This window comes from Poecile atricapillus, chromosome 11 (assembly GCF_030490865.1).
Source record: "Poecile atricapillus isolate bPoeAtr1 chromosome 11, bPoeAtr1.hap1, whole genome shotgun sequence".
NCBI classification, from domain to species: domain Eukaryota; kingdom Metazoa; phylum Chordata; class Aves; order Passeriformes; family Paridae; genus Poecile; species Poecile atricapillus.
Genome location: NC_081259.1, coordinates 12258070 through 12274316, shown reverse-complemented (window position 1 = coordinate 12274316; position 16247 = coordinate 12258070). Strand labels below are relative to the sequence as shown.

The window sequence follows — 16247 nt, the reverse complement described above, 5'->3', positions numbered from 1 at the left end:
GCCTTAAGCCAGGACACGGGAGATTGCCATTAGATACGAGAAGAATTGTCACTGTTCGGGGGAACAGGCTGCCCAGGGAGGCGCTGGAGGCACCGTCCCTGGAGGTATTTAAGAGACGTCTGTCTCTGGCGTCGGGCGACGTGGTTTAGTGGTTACACTGACGCCTGTGCGGGTGCACCGAACCATACGGAACGTCTCTTCCAACCCCGATGTTTCTGTAATTCTGTGATTCCAACGGGCGGGGCACCGGGGCCGTGCGGCCTCTGAGAGCCGCCCCCGAACGCGGGTCTCGAACCCGCGGCCCCGGACGTGACGCGCGGGGGGCAGAGGGGTCCCGCCCCCGCTCCCCAGCCCGCGCGCGCGGGGGCCGTAGCGGAGGAAGTCTGGCCCCGCCGACGCTCCGTCGCGCGCGCCGCCGCCATCTTGTGCGGGAGGAGGCGGCAGCAGCAGCAGCAGCAGCAGGCAGCAGCAGCAGCGCGGAGGAGCCGCGGCCGCGCCTCCCGCCCGCCTCCTTCCCTCCTTCCCTGCTTCCCTCCTTCCCGGCCCCGCCGTCCCGCTGCCGCGGCGCCATGTCTGCCGAGAGCCCCGAGCCCGCCTCGGCCGAGGAGCAGAAGGTGGGTGGCCGGGCCGAGGAGCACAAGGAGCCCCGCGAGGCTTCTCCCGCCTCCATCGGCGCGGCCGGGCCTCTTCCTCCCTCAGCCCAGGAAGCCCCGCGGGCCGCAGCGTCTCCCGGGCCCGGCCGCCCCTCAGAGCACCGCCTGCCCCGGGCTGTCCGAGCGCAGCAGGGCCGGGCGGCGTCCCCCGGCAGGACGGGCCCCGCCGCCCGCGGCCGTGTGGGGCTGGAGGAGCCGCAGCACCGTGAAGGCTCGGGAGCGGCTGTTCCCTGGCCGATCGGCCGTGTGCGCTGGCCTGGCCGGGCCCATGGCGCTCCCTCGCTCGTTCTCCGGCCTCGGCCCCGCTCCCTGCGGGTGCTCCGCGGGCCGCGCCGTCCTGCGCTGTGGGCTTCGGCTCACGAGCACAGCGGCGGGATGGACACCAGCCATAATCCGCAGGCTAAATGGTTGTTTAACTTCTAAAAAATGTTCAGCTTTTAATGTAATCAATTCAGGAGCAGAAATATCCAAAGAACAACGACCGTGACCTGTGCTAGTTACGGCTTTTAGAAAGAATAACTGGCTGGGTTATCTTATGGTGTCCCTCTTATGTCATCTTTATAGCTAACAATTGTATCATTTCTCAAGTGGGATTTGGTTTCGTAGATGGCTGTGCTGTGACTTTAAGAAGCCGTTTGTTTTTTAGTCTTGTCATTGCTGTGGGAGCCCGGTTGCAATCCCTGCGGCTATGATCCGGAGAAGTTATGAAACACAAGTACTGCTTTGAAGGACGCTAAAAGGAAAAGCTTAATCTACCTCAACTGTTAAGTTTTTGTTCAATAATTTACAATTTGAGACGTGAGTCGTACAAGTAGAGTTTTTCGGCTTAATACGGAATGATACCTTCTCAATAGGTGCAGTAATCAGAGCCAGCTTCTTGTCAGGTCTGATCTGCCTTAAATAGGTGTGTTCTGCAGCGTGACTTAACGTTCATGCTAGGTAGGCTGCTGAAGGGATCCTGTTCCTGTTCAAAGCCTACAAAAATAAGTCCCTGGCCTATGCTGCACTCCTAGAATAGCTCTGTAATAAGAGCATAGTTAAACATGTGGCAGCAAGTTTATTGTAATGCCTTCTAGAGTGTTCTGATGAAGTCAGGAGATTGGGGCTGATTTTCCTAACGAACTTTCGGACTGAAGTCTTGAAATGTCATGCTTATGCACTCCTAGAGAAATTACCTTTTATTTAAGAGATGAGAGGTCCTTGCTGCTCTCCTAATTTAGTTTTATTCTGGTAAAGCGTTCAAGAAAAATTACATAACATCAATAAAACAAAACTTTGCTCTCTGTGAGATTATGTCCTGGTCTGATACTGTGATATCAGTGCCGTTATGACATTGCAATATTAACCTCCACTAAAACTATTGGTGTGGGTAGGCAAAACTGAACCCTCAGTTAACTCTTAGCTCTGAAACACTTACATAAACAACCCATTTTGCAGTACTTACATGTACGCTTAAAAAAGATGGCGCCCCTAAATGAACTTTGAGGCAGTGTTTTCATGATCAGAGCTTTTTTTCTAAACTTTCTGACATGCTGTAAGAAGCTTGTGCTGAGCGAGAAATGTTTTTAACTACAGTGATACAAACTGAAAATCTGCCAAAGACCAGCGTTTCCTTTTCTCAGTGTGAAAACTCAGGACACTGGCAGGGGGAAGTTCAGAAACAAAGAAACTTCGGACATAGGAGAACGTGTAATTGATTGACTCTTTTTGCTTAAAAGCCTGTATTTTTCAGGAAACTCTTTAGAGGTGGTGCATTTTATTGCTGAACTGGCTTCATCATCAGTTTGCTGTAGGGTTGTGCTGTTGCCATGTTTTTCCCATTTTCTGCTTTGCATTTTGTCTGATGTCTTCTGCTAAAGATGAGCAATTCATAGCAGAGTTTTAAAAGGCTGATGGCTCTTCTTTTTAGTAATTCAGGTCAGTTATCCAGTAGATACAGAACTTGATGCTGCTAGAACCTCTGCAAAGGTTAAAAGCAAAAGCTGTCTTTATGTGAGTTAGGTAACTACTGCCTTCCTGGTAGATCATTTTAATGACTTCATGAGCTGTGTCAGATTCCTGTGGAGTACTAAAATTATAACTTTTGTGTGGTTGTCACTTGGAAGAGGAGCGTGGTATATCTTGATTTCTGCCCACTCCCCAGTCATTTGTTAGTCACTTGGTTGTTGCTTCTGTAATTCAAGGGAGAATGTTCTGAATGTAGGAGTGGCTTGGACTGAAGTCTTCGGGGCTCAGCAGCACATCTCTGAGAGTGCTCAATACCATCTAGTCCTCAGAAGAATATAAGATCAGGACGTGCAGACAGTGATCTTCCCAAGAAAACTCTCCGAGGTCTCAGCAATTTGGTTTAAAAGGCTTCTGAGCTGCAAATGAACACATCGAATTGCTTTCTGAATCTAAATTCTTGGCACCCCCTGTATCCTTCAGAAAGGAGTTCTTCAGCTTAATTGTATTTTATGTGAAGAACTGTTGTCTTAAGTATTTTTTGAACCTGCCATCAGCTGGTTTTGTTTTACGCCCCTAGTCGTGGTATTGAAATTCTATAATTTGTGTTCTGTGGGGTTTTGAGTCTTAGTTGTTGTTGGTCATCAAGAAGCGGCCGTGCTCTGTATCCTTTTGAGCTGCATTGATGCGTAACACGGTGTTTTTGTTTGGATTGCCTGCTGTGCCGTAATTTGTCAGCCCTGTGAGTTTGCATAAATGTCTTCTTTGATGCACCGTGAATACGTATTTATATAAGCTATTTATTGTTGGTCCTCTTGTCTTAAAAAATATGTCCTTTTGGCTTTTAGTGGCAAAATATGTCCCCTCAAATACTTTGTCTGTTGGCTTAACAGTGAGTACCCGGTGATTCAGCATTAGATGTTCAAAGTGTTGAGCTGAAAGGATTACTTTTGAGCAAATCCCGTCGGTGCTGGCATTCTGATGAACCACAATAGGGAGAGCAGCTGCTGTGTGATATTTGTAACACATGAGAACCTTGAGCTTGGCTAGTGTGATATTGCCTAGTGAGAAATGGTATAGTTCTATGTTCAGTAGTGTCAGGGAAACTTTGCCCTTTAGTCCTGTTTGGATTTTGCATTGTATTGCCTAGCTGCATTTTCATTTAATAAAAAGCATTGGTTCCTGTTATCACAGAAGGTTCTTTTTAATTGTTATGAGAGTGTCTTTTTTCCCCTTGGGAGAACTGTTAATTCAGTTTCCTGTTGTATTGTGAAAAGATGTCCTTGAGGTGTTTTGGTCAAACGGAGCAACTAGATAATGTTATATTCTAAATCTGTTAGAAACTTTGTTTCTGAGGCATCTTACCAGAAAGATGTTGAATCTGACACAACCTGGAACGGTATAAGAGGTAGAGAAGAGCACCTAGGGATAGGCGAGTGGGGTGGTGGCTCTTGTTCTTTGGCAGTTCTGGCTTCAGTAGCTCCCTGTGCTCCTGTCCTCCCTGCTGCTCTGTTAACATACCTGTTTGTGCAGCTGCATGCTCATCCAGGCTGTGGAAACTGATCCAAATGAAACAGCCCAACAAGGGGAGAAGAAAAAACCAAAAAATTATAAATAGTTATTTTTCTGTTGAATTAGTTTCTATAAATCCTAACTGGGGAGTACAGGCAGTCATGCTGATGGATGCAATGCAAAGGATGGTGACAGGCATGGTAAAGATTACGAAGGGGCTCCCGAAGCAGCTCTCAGTGGACATGAAATCTTAGTCATAGATGAATGGACTAGAAAGTTATAGACCCTCCTGATTTCAATGGCAGTTCTTACTTCCTGCCTGAAAGTCTTGCTTTGACTTCAGGCGATAATAACAACTCTGTGCTACAGCACTCAGTGCAAATCATTACGTATTTTCTTTGAACTAGGAATTGTTTTCATTAAAAAAAAAAAAAAAGGCTATGGCCAAATACTGGAAAAAACAAACCAAGAATTTTGAATGAAAGATATTTTAGAAACGATCCAGTAGAATAAATTGTACTTCATACATCAAATTGCTATGTGGACATGGAACAGATGAGTGTGAAGTAGAGGCCAGTGAACAAATTGCAGTTTTGCCACATGAATATCTCTAAATTATTATTTTGAGATCCATGTTTTACAGTATATTCATAAAATAGGCATTTTATTTTACACAAATGCACTACCCAACTGTCTTTATCCTCATAATTTCAAGATAATTATAGACATGTATAGAGAAACACAGTATTGCTATTAATGTAACAGCAGGCATGTTTTTGAGACTGTTTCACAGTGAATATCAACACATTAGGGCTGGAGCAGCCATACAGATCAGAGTGGCAGTGGAAGTGCAATCTGCCTATGCAACTAAATGATGAAATGGGCATTTGGAAAAAAAATCCTGTGGTTCTTGCTTACTATTCCATATTTGTTCTTAGTGGACCCCTTGTTTTGACCAAAATAAGAAGAGTTTTGTTTGAGTCTTTTCTTTTTTTTTCAGGGTTGAATAATTCAAATTGCTTTTTTTTGAGAGGGAAGTGCGCAATCTTCAGTATCTCCAGGAAAGGTGTCTAAAATGGGAGGCTGAACTCCTACAGTTGCTGTCAGTATTTGAGAAAGAATGTATGAAAATGTCTAATCAGATAATTGTTATGCTCACTTGGTAGCAGCAATGGGCGTGTGGGTGTATCACCTGCAAAGCTGTTCTGCATAAATATACATTGTTGTATGTTTCACTTACAGTATCCCTCGCTGTCTTTCAGGAGATGGAGGATAAGGTGTTAAGTCCAGAAAAAGCTGAAGAAGCAAAATTGAAAGCAAGATACCCTCATCTGGGCCAGAAGCCAGGAGGCTCAGACTTCTTGAGGAAGAGGCTTCAAAAAGGAGTAAGTTCTTTATTACCAACAGGGTATAGACAAAAAAATCCAAAATTCCTGTATCTGCGATTTTTTTTCCTACTCCACAGACCTTTGCATGGTGAAAGAGTCCTAAGAATCTTAAATTTTGGGAAAGTATGAGGAAGAGAAATTTGTCTCTGCTAAACAAATGCCAGGTTGGCAGGATAGCTCTCTTTACAGCATCGGTGCCTCAACCACACTTGCTATAAAAAATTAAACTTAGAAGCTGCAGTGATAGACTTGAAAAAAACATTACAGTAAACACCAAAGAGTAGAAACTCCATCCTTGTTTTGTGTGATTTTATCCTGCCCATTCTCATGCCTCCAAAATGGTTGTCCACTCCTTTTTTCCATGTTTCTAGCACATGAAGTTTGGTGTCTGCTGTTAGACCAGGCATCATCTGACAGTGGTTTTATGAATGGTTGTATAATTCTGGATGTACCCTCAGACCCAAGATAATGATAGAAGAATGAAGAGTGAGTTAATATTTCAGTATTGTTCCACATCTAACCAGTGTCTCTTATTTTCTTAGCTATTTGACTGGGGGATTTTTAGTTTAATTATTCATAGAGTGATTATGTAATGCTTTTCAGGCATGCTAGGACTGTGTTCTTGGAATAACCCTAGTTGTCACTGCTTCATTGCTTTCATTGCTGTCACACCGTTGTGGATTTTTTTTACCATTGTCTCGGCCCTTTCAGTACACACAATGATTCCAAGTATAAATCCATTGCAAACCAGCTGGTGGACTTCAATGATGATCTAATGCTGTACTGTCTGGTAGCATCTCTTGGGAATTGTTACTGTTGGCAGGTTTTTTGGATAATCTTTGTCTCCTATGTTGGAAGATACAAAGCAGAGGGAATGGCTGCTGGGCCTGGGCAGGTGGTAGATGAAGTGACTCCCTCTGAGTTACGCTGCATGGGCAAAGGCAGCCTAAGTGAGATTTCACTGGGTTCAGGGTATGTGTAGACACAGAAGGGAGTGGTAAGTTTGTATTGTGATGATATCTCAGGAAAACAGGCCAGCATTCACTCAGTAAGGATTGATAGCCATAAAGGAATTAAGACTGCTTGCACTTTGTGCAAATGTGAGAGAATCTCACCACCAGCAATAACAGCCTGTACAATATCTTCATCTTAATTATACACTATTGAATGCAAAGGCTCTTGCAGCATGTACTTTCAGATTTGGGCACAGATAGATCCATGGCCATCTTAATTGACTTTTGTGACTTTGATGAAAGATGGCATAAACTTGTGGATTCCAATTCATAATAGGCCTCCTGCAGTTCCTGATGTGATGATGATAACTTTATTCCATTTATTTTTTATTATTTTGATTTAGTGTACTCAATGTCTGAAATGAGGAGGCTTTTCTACTTGTGGTGTGCTTTAGGCTGCCTGCACTGATGAGAGTTAAAATAGAGTGAGGATAGTGTGTGTGCTTTCAGATACCGTTTCTGACAGGAAGACACCTGGACAGACGTGGTTGGTTTTAACAGGGACAATCAAATATAGGCCATCTGTGAGAAGCTAGAATAAATTAGGAAAATACAGGACTAACTTAAAGGAAGAAATAGATTGATATCCTAAAGCATGAGAGATGGTGGGTTTTCTCAGATATTCTTCTGTGGTCAGCTGTCCCCCAAATTATCTTCAGTTTGGCAACCGGGACACACCAATTCATATTTGCTGTCCAGAAATGTTCTGCATTTGATGGACACACCATTACTAGCATGCTTTCTCATGAGAATGGTACTACATCATGCTCCTGTGGAGGAATTCTGTGGAGGAATTTTGGAACTCTTAGATGGACAGAAAGATTTCTGCTATCAGCTGTATCACATCTAAAGATCAAATGGTTCTGTTATTACCTAGTTGCTGTTTAGAAGTTTCTTTTGATCGCTTCAGTTTTAAAGGGCAAAATGGGATAGCCTTTTTCCAAATCACATTATGTTCTACCTTGAGGTCTAGGCTGCAGAGGTAGTGCTAGAACATTGTGATGTAAATAGGGATTAGACCTTCAAAAGGATTGAACCGGGAAGGTTTATAAGTAAAACCTCATCAGATGTGCGATGGACTATGGGAGAAATAGATCTGTTAACTTCAGGGCTCTTGCAAGGGAACATTTAAAGCTGCTTTTAGGAGGTCTTGTCTGAACATCCTCCTCCACCTTTGGTAAAGGCCTGTTAAATCAGGTGTTCAAATTACTTCTGTCTAGCAACTGCTGCCACTGAGCATTTTGCAGCTGGTTAGTACTACTGCAGAATAAAGGCTGTGGTGGCAATGTGCTGCCTGGAAGCACTTCGGTTGTGATGGCTGCTGTTCAGCTGACTGAGGACTAAGCCTGCACAAGTCTCACTGAGTGGTCTACTCTTCAGAGATGGTTGTGATTGTAAGCAGTAATTAGTGGTGTTAATCATGAATCTATTTTTTTTTCCTCCTATGAAATCTGTTCAAAATCATGGGTTACAGGTATCTTAGTGGTAGACCTCATGGTAAGATGTAAAAACAGTGCAACTTTTCCTGCAAAATGTGTCAGTGAACAGACTTGATGCAGTCTGCTGCATCAGTGAGCAGACTTCATGCAGAGCTTGGATGAAATTTCATGCCTTGTCTTACCATGATGTGGATAAATAACAGGAATTTGGCTTTGACTTGCATAGAGAACTTAATATTTTGAGAAATCCGGCTACTCTTAAAAATAATGCTAATAAAAACTTGTTGATATATTAAGAAACACTGTTTTTCAACTGGAAATTTAAAACTTAATTTACTTTTGTAGTCAGAAAAAAAAATGGAATGGGGAATAATAATTTCTTTGACATAGTGCTTTTCAGAAGGACTGTACAGTAGATTTGACTTCACTAAAGAATTGGTTTGGGAACTTCAGGGATTACAGTTTCACTGTTTTAATGTGTGCAGAGAAGAGGTTTTCTTGTTTGCACACACTTTCATGCTGCTTTGATCTCTGGTGTGATAGACCAGGCTCTGTTCTCCAACTTTAATTTGTGCATTGTTTGCTTATTGTGTGTAGCAGAACTTGTTCACTGCAACAAAATTTGCAAACCCCAAGGTTTCAGTTGTGGGAGATGACCTTTTGGGAAAACTAGGGCAAAAATAATGTTTAGATTCTTGTTCACAATGATGTTAGGAGTTCAGCTGTCTGTGCTTACTAGTCTTGATGAGGCCTTTTTTTAGTCAACGTAGAGTAAAAGTTAAAAATATCTGTTTAACAATATAATTCAGTGTATACATCTGATAGGATTTCAGAGTTTTAAATATATGTGTTTTGTCTTCTAGCAAAAATACTTTGATTCTGGTGATTACAACATGGCTAAAGCAAAGATGAAGAATAAGCAACTGCCTACTGCAGCTCCTGACAAGACAGAAGTCACTGGTGACCATATTCCTACTCCACAGGATCTTCCACAGCGGAAACCATCTCTTGTTGCTAGCAAGCTGGCTGGCTGACGAGAACAGCTGAACTGCATGATTATTCTCATTCCTGTTATTTCTCCTTAATAGTTATTTCTCACCCTCACATCCCCCTTTTTCTTTCTTACACTAAGTCATGAGACTGACAGCTTTGCAGGTAGCGATAGCATGTGCTGCTATTGTAAGGGAATACTGTTAAGAGTAAAACATAGTATTTGGACTAGTTGAGAACAATGCACTGATTAAAAAGGACAAGTTTGGTTAGAGCAATGTAATCTACTTGAAAATGTACATATTGCCCATTTCCTAGTGTAGGACTGGTTCCAGCAAGTGACATCGCAAGTTTTACAACTTCTAATGTTTCTGCTTTTGTTATTTCATCTTAATTACAGCATATTTGTATTTAATATAACCTCCAGTTGTGTTGGGTTTTTCTTCCGTGTTTGGATTTGTTGTCTAAAATAGAGGTTTAGACCACAAGTTGCTAGATGGTAAAGCATGTATAAAAACAAAGACAGGGCTCTGATTGAATTTTGTTTCTGCTTTTGAACTTGAACGGCCTTAAACCTGTTTCAGCTTTAACAATAGAGTTTTTACTTGGGCAATATTTGCCCATTCTGGTGTAACTCTTGTGAACCTAGTGCTTATTGACAACTGCCTGTTGAAGCTGGTATTCTTTTCAGTTCCGTAGCTTAGGACACACTTTTGTTGAAGATGTGGATGAAGTGTGCATGTGCATAGACTGTTGAATTCACTCTTGTGCCATTTTTTGTAAATACAATAGTTTTGCACAACCTTTTGCAAACGTCTATTCGTTTTACATTTTAAAAAGCAGATAATGTGCCAATCAAAGCACAAGTGATTCTGTACCTTTTAAAGTCTTGTCCTGAAACTAAGAGCCCAGAATCTTGCTACTGAAAGTAAAAATTGTATACCTGAAATTTGTGAAACACATTTACACTCGACTCAACCTTAGCTTTTGCAGTTGTATATTTTGTTTCACAACAATATCCAGCGTTCAAGTATAAATTTGGAATTTGTACCTGTATTTGCAGGCAAGTGCCCTTTCTGTTCAGCAGTTGTTTAAGCTTTTAAAGCAGAAATGCTCTGTCTGTTAGCATGGAATATGGCTAAGTGTACTGCTCTAGAGAGTTCCCTGTGTGGCAAACACCGAATCTAGGCTCACTAACGCTTCATGTGCAATTGTCTTTGGGCTATTTTAGACTTCTGGAAGCAGAAGGATATCTCTTTTTCTTTCTTGGACTCCTGAAGAGGTGGTAAATTATTTCCTTTTCGTCGTTGTACAGCAGCCCCTCATTGGGTTTGTGGAAACTAGTATCTGGAAAGGTATTTCTGTAATGACTTACTGAGAAATAGGTAATTTTCATATTAGAAAATAGGAATGAACTCCAGCTCATGCTTATGATGAAGGTTGTAAGTACTAGATAGACAAAATACGTAGTTTATGTTAGTCAGGTGAATTGATGCATTTAAAACATGTTAGTTCAATGAAATCAGAATACTGAAAGTGGAGTATGATCCATAATATAATTTATTTTCATTTAGGTACTCACAGCCTTCACAGTCTTTGGGAGAACAAGAAACTCTTTAAAAAGAGTTTGTCTTTTTCTTTAAAAAGTAGTTTGGAAACAGCCTGTTAGAAACAAAGCACTGATGTGAGTATTATAAGAGAGAACACTTAAAGATGCATGTTTTTAGAAGCTTGTACTTTGTGCTGACGTATTCAGAAAGGTCTTGGGGTATAAAGGACTGCTAGTCAAAACCAATGCTGGCCCATATCTTCAGCAGTGCTCTCTTCTAGAGGCAAACAAAATGGTCAAGAGAAATTGAATAGTCTTTATTTGGTCCTGTTTTGATCAGAACATATAGTGTCTAATGTTTTTGTTTCAGAGAAGCAATTCCAGAGAATTTCAAAATTGCTAGCCTGATTCTTTTCAAGTCTGTATAGCCCTTTTTCAGTAGTGCAATGGGCTTTGTCAAGCCTGTCTTTGTTCCTTATCCACCACTAGTATTACAAATAATTTGTGGTTTTTGCAGAACAGTTTGAAGAAATGGACCTACTTGACTTCTTTAAGTAAATAGGCCGGAAGAATAACAAGGAAACTGGAAATATTGAAGCAAGGTGCTTTTTATAAATGTTTGTTCTAATGTGAAAATCCCTCTTTATTTTTCTATGTATAAATGAAATTGAAACTTAATGATAGGATTGGGCCTGAAACAAATGTTGAACAACTTAAGGTGACTTGCTGTGTATTTTCTGGTGCCACTATTCTGTAGCTCCCCTAAGGTGAGTTCTCTTGATGTTTGGGAAGGTTTAAAAAGATAGCCATTTAAATTGAAACATTCCACTCAGCTGCAACTCAGCTTGTCCTGCTGGTTGGACAACACAAGCTCTTCCGATGCTCACTCAGTGACTTGCAGTTCCTAAGATTAGTACAAATTCAGCTATGAATATATTATCCATGTGTATATTTGAAGTACTGTAATACTAACTAGGTCAGTGACTGATTATGAGCCTTCACATCTGACAGACCTCAGCAGCAGGCACAGCTATTTTGATTCTATACACTGTATAAAACTTAAGTCCAGTAGTCACTTAACAGTCAATGGAACATGTCTGCAGATCGATGCTTACTTTCAGCTTACTCCAGCAAGATAACTCAGCTATCCAAACTGATGTACATAATGTATTATATGAGTTTTACCATTTGATAATTGCCTTTTTCAAAGAAAACCTGTCCACACTGTAGACTGGCAGTCCCTTTCATATCTTGCCTTTAAAGATAGACAGCATTTAGTTGTTAGAGTAGTACTCATGTAGGCTTGTAATAGCAGATAGCACCAACATTTTATTTGAGATAGTTAAGTGGATTAATTACAACTTCACAGATATGTCCCCAAATCTGTAACACCAAAGGCTTCCCTCTCATTGTTCTTGATGTAGTAGGACAGTGTTTGTGTAAAGGCCACAGGAGTACGTTTTGTTGGACATATTTACACCCAGTCAAGATGTTAAGGTGATAAAAATGTCAATTGTTCTTTACAAACTTACACATTGTATAGTATACAGAATAAATTGATTTACTTAGTTTTTATTGCACCGTGGAGGTTTGTCTCATCTTTACTGTGGTTTCTTAAACAACACTGGATACTTCGGTATTCTCTATGGAAAATTTCTAAACCCTAAATCTTGCTACTCTGTATCATTAAAAATATGACTGGGCTTTGATTTCTAGTATGTTAGACTACAGAATTACTTTAATGTAATCACATTTATATATATTTCAGTGCTTATTTTTCTATTAAGGCAATTAAAGCTTATTGTTTGAAAACTCCGTAACAGGTGATTGTTTGGGTCCCTCGCACTGAGTGAAGGGGATGTCTGGGAACCAGCTTGGTACAAAGCAGTTTGCATTGCTTTAGACTGTTGGCCTAAATATGGCAACATTTACAGAAACCACAATGCTGGAAAAAATTCCCACCAAATTCCCAGTCAGCCTGAGGCTTGGGTTCTGGTCTTTGCACAGCTTCCAGATCCAAGGGGTGTTATTTACACAGCTCAGTCCCCAGGGTTATATTAACACTCTGTGTGTACCTGCATGGTACATGGCTGTCTCTCTTCCTACATATCTCTTGCATTACATTTCAGAGTTCTTAACTGTTCCATCAGTACTGGCTGAAACCAGCCCTGTTTGTTTTCTCCAGCTAAAATCTCTAGGCCTGGTCCTTGCAGAGTGAGAATATGGGCTTGGCAGAGAACTCGCTGCTCGCTCATTGTACAGTGTGACAGCAGAAGAGGAAGTCCTGTGTGAGAAGAGAATTTCTCTGCCACAGTTGAACAGATCATAGATAGGAATGGAACACAGATGTAAGAAAGAAGTTAGGACAGATGTTTTGTAACTGCTGAAAAAAAATTACATAAATTGCATAAAAATTCAGTATAAAATTCTGCATGTGGACTGTGTCAGTTGCATCGCCTATACATTGTTATTTGTAACACCCTGGGATGTATGCTCTGAAAAAAATGCCATCTTTTCAAAAAGATTATGTGCAAGTTAAGAGATAAAGTCTTTTAAAATCTTGCCAGCAAATATTTGATGTAGGAGTTGCATCTTAAAGTAGTCGGTCTGGATATGTTACAGATTCCTTGGCGATTTTCAGTGCCCCCAATTCCTGTCCTTAATGGCAGGTTTGAAATCCTGGTTTATGCAAATTGTGTCAAATCATAGCATATTTTGGACTCAAATATCTATTTTCTGCTGTGGCTTATAATTACATTTGGCTCCTGAGCTCCAGCTGTGAATGGCTGAGATCAATGACCCACACTCCTGCAATGAGTGGTTTTGAATTTAGCAGAGGTATCCTGAGGAAAGAGTTCAAAATACCGGATATGAAGCATCACCCAGAGGGGAGGTCCAGCTCCTTTCTGAAAACAAAACTGAAATTTCGCTTGTTTATAATTCTGTGTTGCATGTGGAAGATGACTGGTAGATTTAGTGTAGATCTCTCTGGTTTGCCTTGGCAGACAGATGAAGAGCAGCTATGCAAACTGCTTAGCCAACACCCTGCCCCTGGCCGGGACAGCCGTTCCCAGGAACCCATTCTGGGCTTTTTATAGCGCTGAGAGAATATCCAGTTCTGCTGGGAGTGAGCCTCCTGGTGTGGGACAGCAACCACAATCATGGTTGATAAGCCTGGACAGACTGGCAGAACATGGGAAGGAATGTCTTTTTTAAATTCTGTTCGCATCATTTTGAACTGTCCCAGCAGAATCAAGTGGTTTTTTAATCTCTATTTTGAATTTACTAACCTCAGTTTCCTAGCTGTGAAGGCCATATACCTGCACCTAATACAAACAACTCTGTGTAAGCTACAGATTTTCATCTTGGCTATTTTCTCTTTGTGCTTGCTACTTTCTCCATCTCCTTCCTTTTAGATAGCAGCAGTAAAGTCCAGCTAAGCATTTATTGGGAGTGTTTGTTTTGGGAATCAGGATAGTGTTTTCTCTCTGTTACTAAATTGATGAGTTATTTCTGACCCATTGCTTCCATGGTTCAATTTCTCTGTAAACAGGTTTGTCCATTTATTTGGCAGTGCTGAGTTTCAGGGGCAGTGCAGATACTACACACTGAATACACAGCTGTTAGCTAAACATTGAATTCTGAGAGGATGAATAATCAAAAGCACTTTGGTGGAGAGTGTGGCAAACTTACCTGTTTCAAACTTGTTTTGTATTTTGGAACACTTGGACTAGTAGGATGCATTTCCAAGGTGGAAAGGGAAAGGAGAGAAAGGAAGAGAGTAATAGCTTCAGTTCTGCTGTCTAAAGAACTCTTGCCATAACCTGAGCTGTACAAATCAGTCATTAATAAATCATAAAGGAGTTGGGTGTCATCTTGAGACCTTGCTGGAACATGGACTACACTTTCCCATATGACATTGACGTTAAACTTTTCAAAGATGTGTACCTCCGTGTCTTGGTGAGAATGCACTTAATTATTGAAGGAACTGGTTTGGACCCATTTCCCTTCATGCTTTCAGTAACGCTTTGAATGACAGATGCAATCAAGCTGAAGGAGGCTGTAAACAATTTGAAGAACGGGATTAGAGTTGGAGAGAACAAGAAAGCATGAGAAATACATGCCAAATGCACAATGGGAATAACTGGATGGGTGGTAGGATGGCAGCCAGGTACACAGGGGCTCCAGCAGGCTGTGACACAGATGTAGATCCAGCGAGACGAGGCTCATCTCCCGCCTGCGTTGAGAGAGGAGCGGCGCCCGTGAAAGGAAGGGACGGTTCGGTGCGCCTGGTGATGCCCGCCGTGCGGAGCCTCCTCCGCGCCTCGAGCAGGGCACGGGCTGGGGACCAGACAAAATTATAAACATCCCTGATGACATAACGAGTGATTTGTACAGTGTAGAAGAGAAAAAATAAAATTAAAGAAAAAAAAAAGGATGGCGAGGGAGAGCAGGAATAGCGGTTCCGGCTCCAAGCGGGGGGCGCGCAGCCCCACTGAGCGATCCCCCGGGGTCCGGCAGCGGCAGCGGCGGAGCCCCCCCGGGCCGGGCCGGGGCCGCGTCCCGCCCGCCGGTGGGAGGCATCGCGCCGCCCGCCCTGCGTCCCTGCCCGCCGCTGCCCGTCCCCGCCGCCGCTCCCACAATGCACAGAGCCCGCCAGGTAGCAGCAACATGGCGCGGGCCGCCGCCTGAGCATCCTCCTCCTCCTCCTCCTCCTCCTCCTCCCGCCCGCCTCCGCCTCCCGCCGCCGGGCTGCCGCAGAGGGGCCGCCCGCCCGCGCCCTGCGCCATGGCAGCCTCCGAGCTGTACACGAAGGTAGGGCGGCGGCGGGCCCGGGGCTGCGCGGGGCAGGGGCCGCGGGGCGGGGGCAGCGCGGCCCGGGCAGGGGCCCGGCGGAGCGGCGGGGCCGCGGGCGGGGGGCCGGAGCTGCCGTGCCCGGAACCGGCTGCGCTGCCCCAGCCGGGCCCGCATCCCGGCGGGCGCGGGGTCCGCTCCCTGCCGCCGGCGCCGGAGGGGCTCGGAGCCCCGGGCCCGCGGGGAGCGCCGGCCGCACCTCCCGGCCGCCTCCCGCTCCGGCCGCGGCGGCTCCGGCAGCGCCCCGGGGATGCGGCACGGCCGGGGAGCGGCGCGGTGGGCAGCGAGGTTATCGCCTTGGGGAACACCGGCCCGTGGGGAGAAACGGCTCCTACGACATTGGCGCTTTGAGAGTCAACTACGCTTTTTGGCGACGCTGCACCTTTGGATTATATTCTTCTGGCAGTCGTTCAGAAGCCCTGCAGTCAGCAGTGATGCGCAGCGTGACTCTCATATGTTCTTTAATCAGACGTTTCTCTAATCTTTTTAGTTTTGTGTGTTAGTATCTCATCAGCTTCTGCCTGGGAACAGTTACTGCCCTGTGCATCTTGATGGCAAAGCGTGCAAATTGAGATGTGGAAATGGTTGTTTTCACCCCTAGCAATGCATTGTTTTCATTGCTCTGCATTCAGCTAGTGCATAAATCTGAAAAAAATGACAGACAACAGGTCTCTAAGGGCAGAAGGGATGACAGAGGTCACTGGAATTGGGCAGGGCAGTACAACATGGCAAAACTCCACATACTACTTTCAAAAGCCTTGCACAGTCAAAGTGTTGGTAGGAAAGCCACACCATCTACATCCTCAAGCCACTTAGTGAAATTCTCCAGAATTATCCCCAGCCTAGCACTCTGCGAGGAAGGAAAGGAAACAGACTTTTTGTTTTGTCAGGAGTAGGTCACCTTA

General features: G+C 43.6%; 2 protein-coding genes across 2 annotated transcripts in view; both read left to right on the top strand.

The window, feature by feature from the left end:
• Positions 1-419: 419 nt before the first annotated feature.
• ARPP19 (cAMP regulated phosphoprotein 19) lies at positions 420-12068 on the top strand. The gene is made up of 3 exons (XM_058846775.1): positions 420-614; positions 5372-5494; positions 8813-12068. The coding sequence occupies exons 1-3, from the start codon at positions 570-572 to the stop codon at positions 8981-8983; spliced, it is 339 nt and encodes a 112-aa protein (XP_058702758.1). The 5' UTR covers positions 420-569; the 3' UTR covers positions 8984-12068.
• Positions 12069-15189: 3121 nt separating this feature from the next.
• The window catches only part of MYO5A (myosin VA), a 97005-nt gene continuing 95947 nt past the window's right edge, over positions 15190-16247 (top strand). The window contains exon 1 of the mRNA XM_058847120.1: positions 15190-15303. Coding sequence (XP_058703103.1) covers positions 15277-15303 — 27 coding nt within the window. The 5' untranslated portion in view covers positions 15190-15276. The remainder of the gene's footprint in view (positions 15304-16247) is intronic.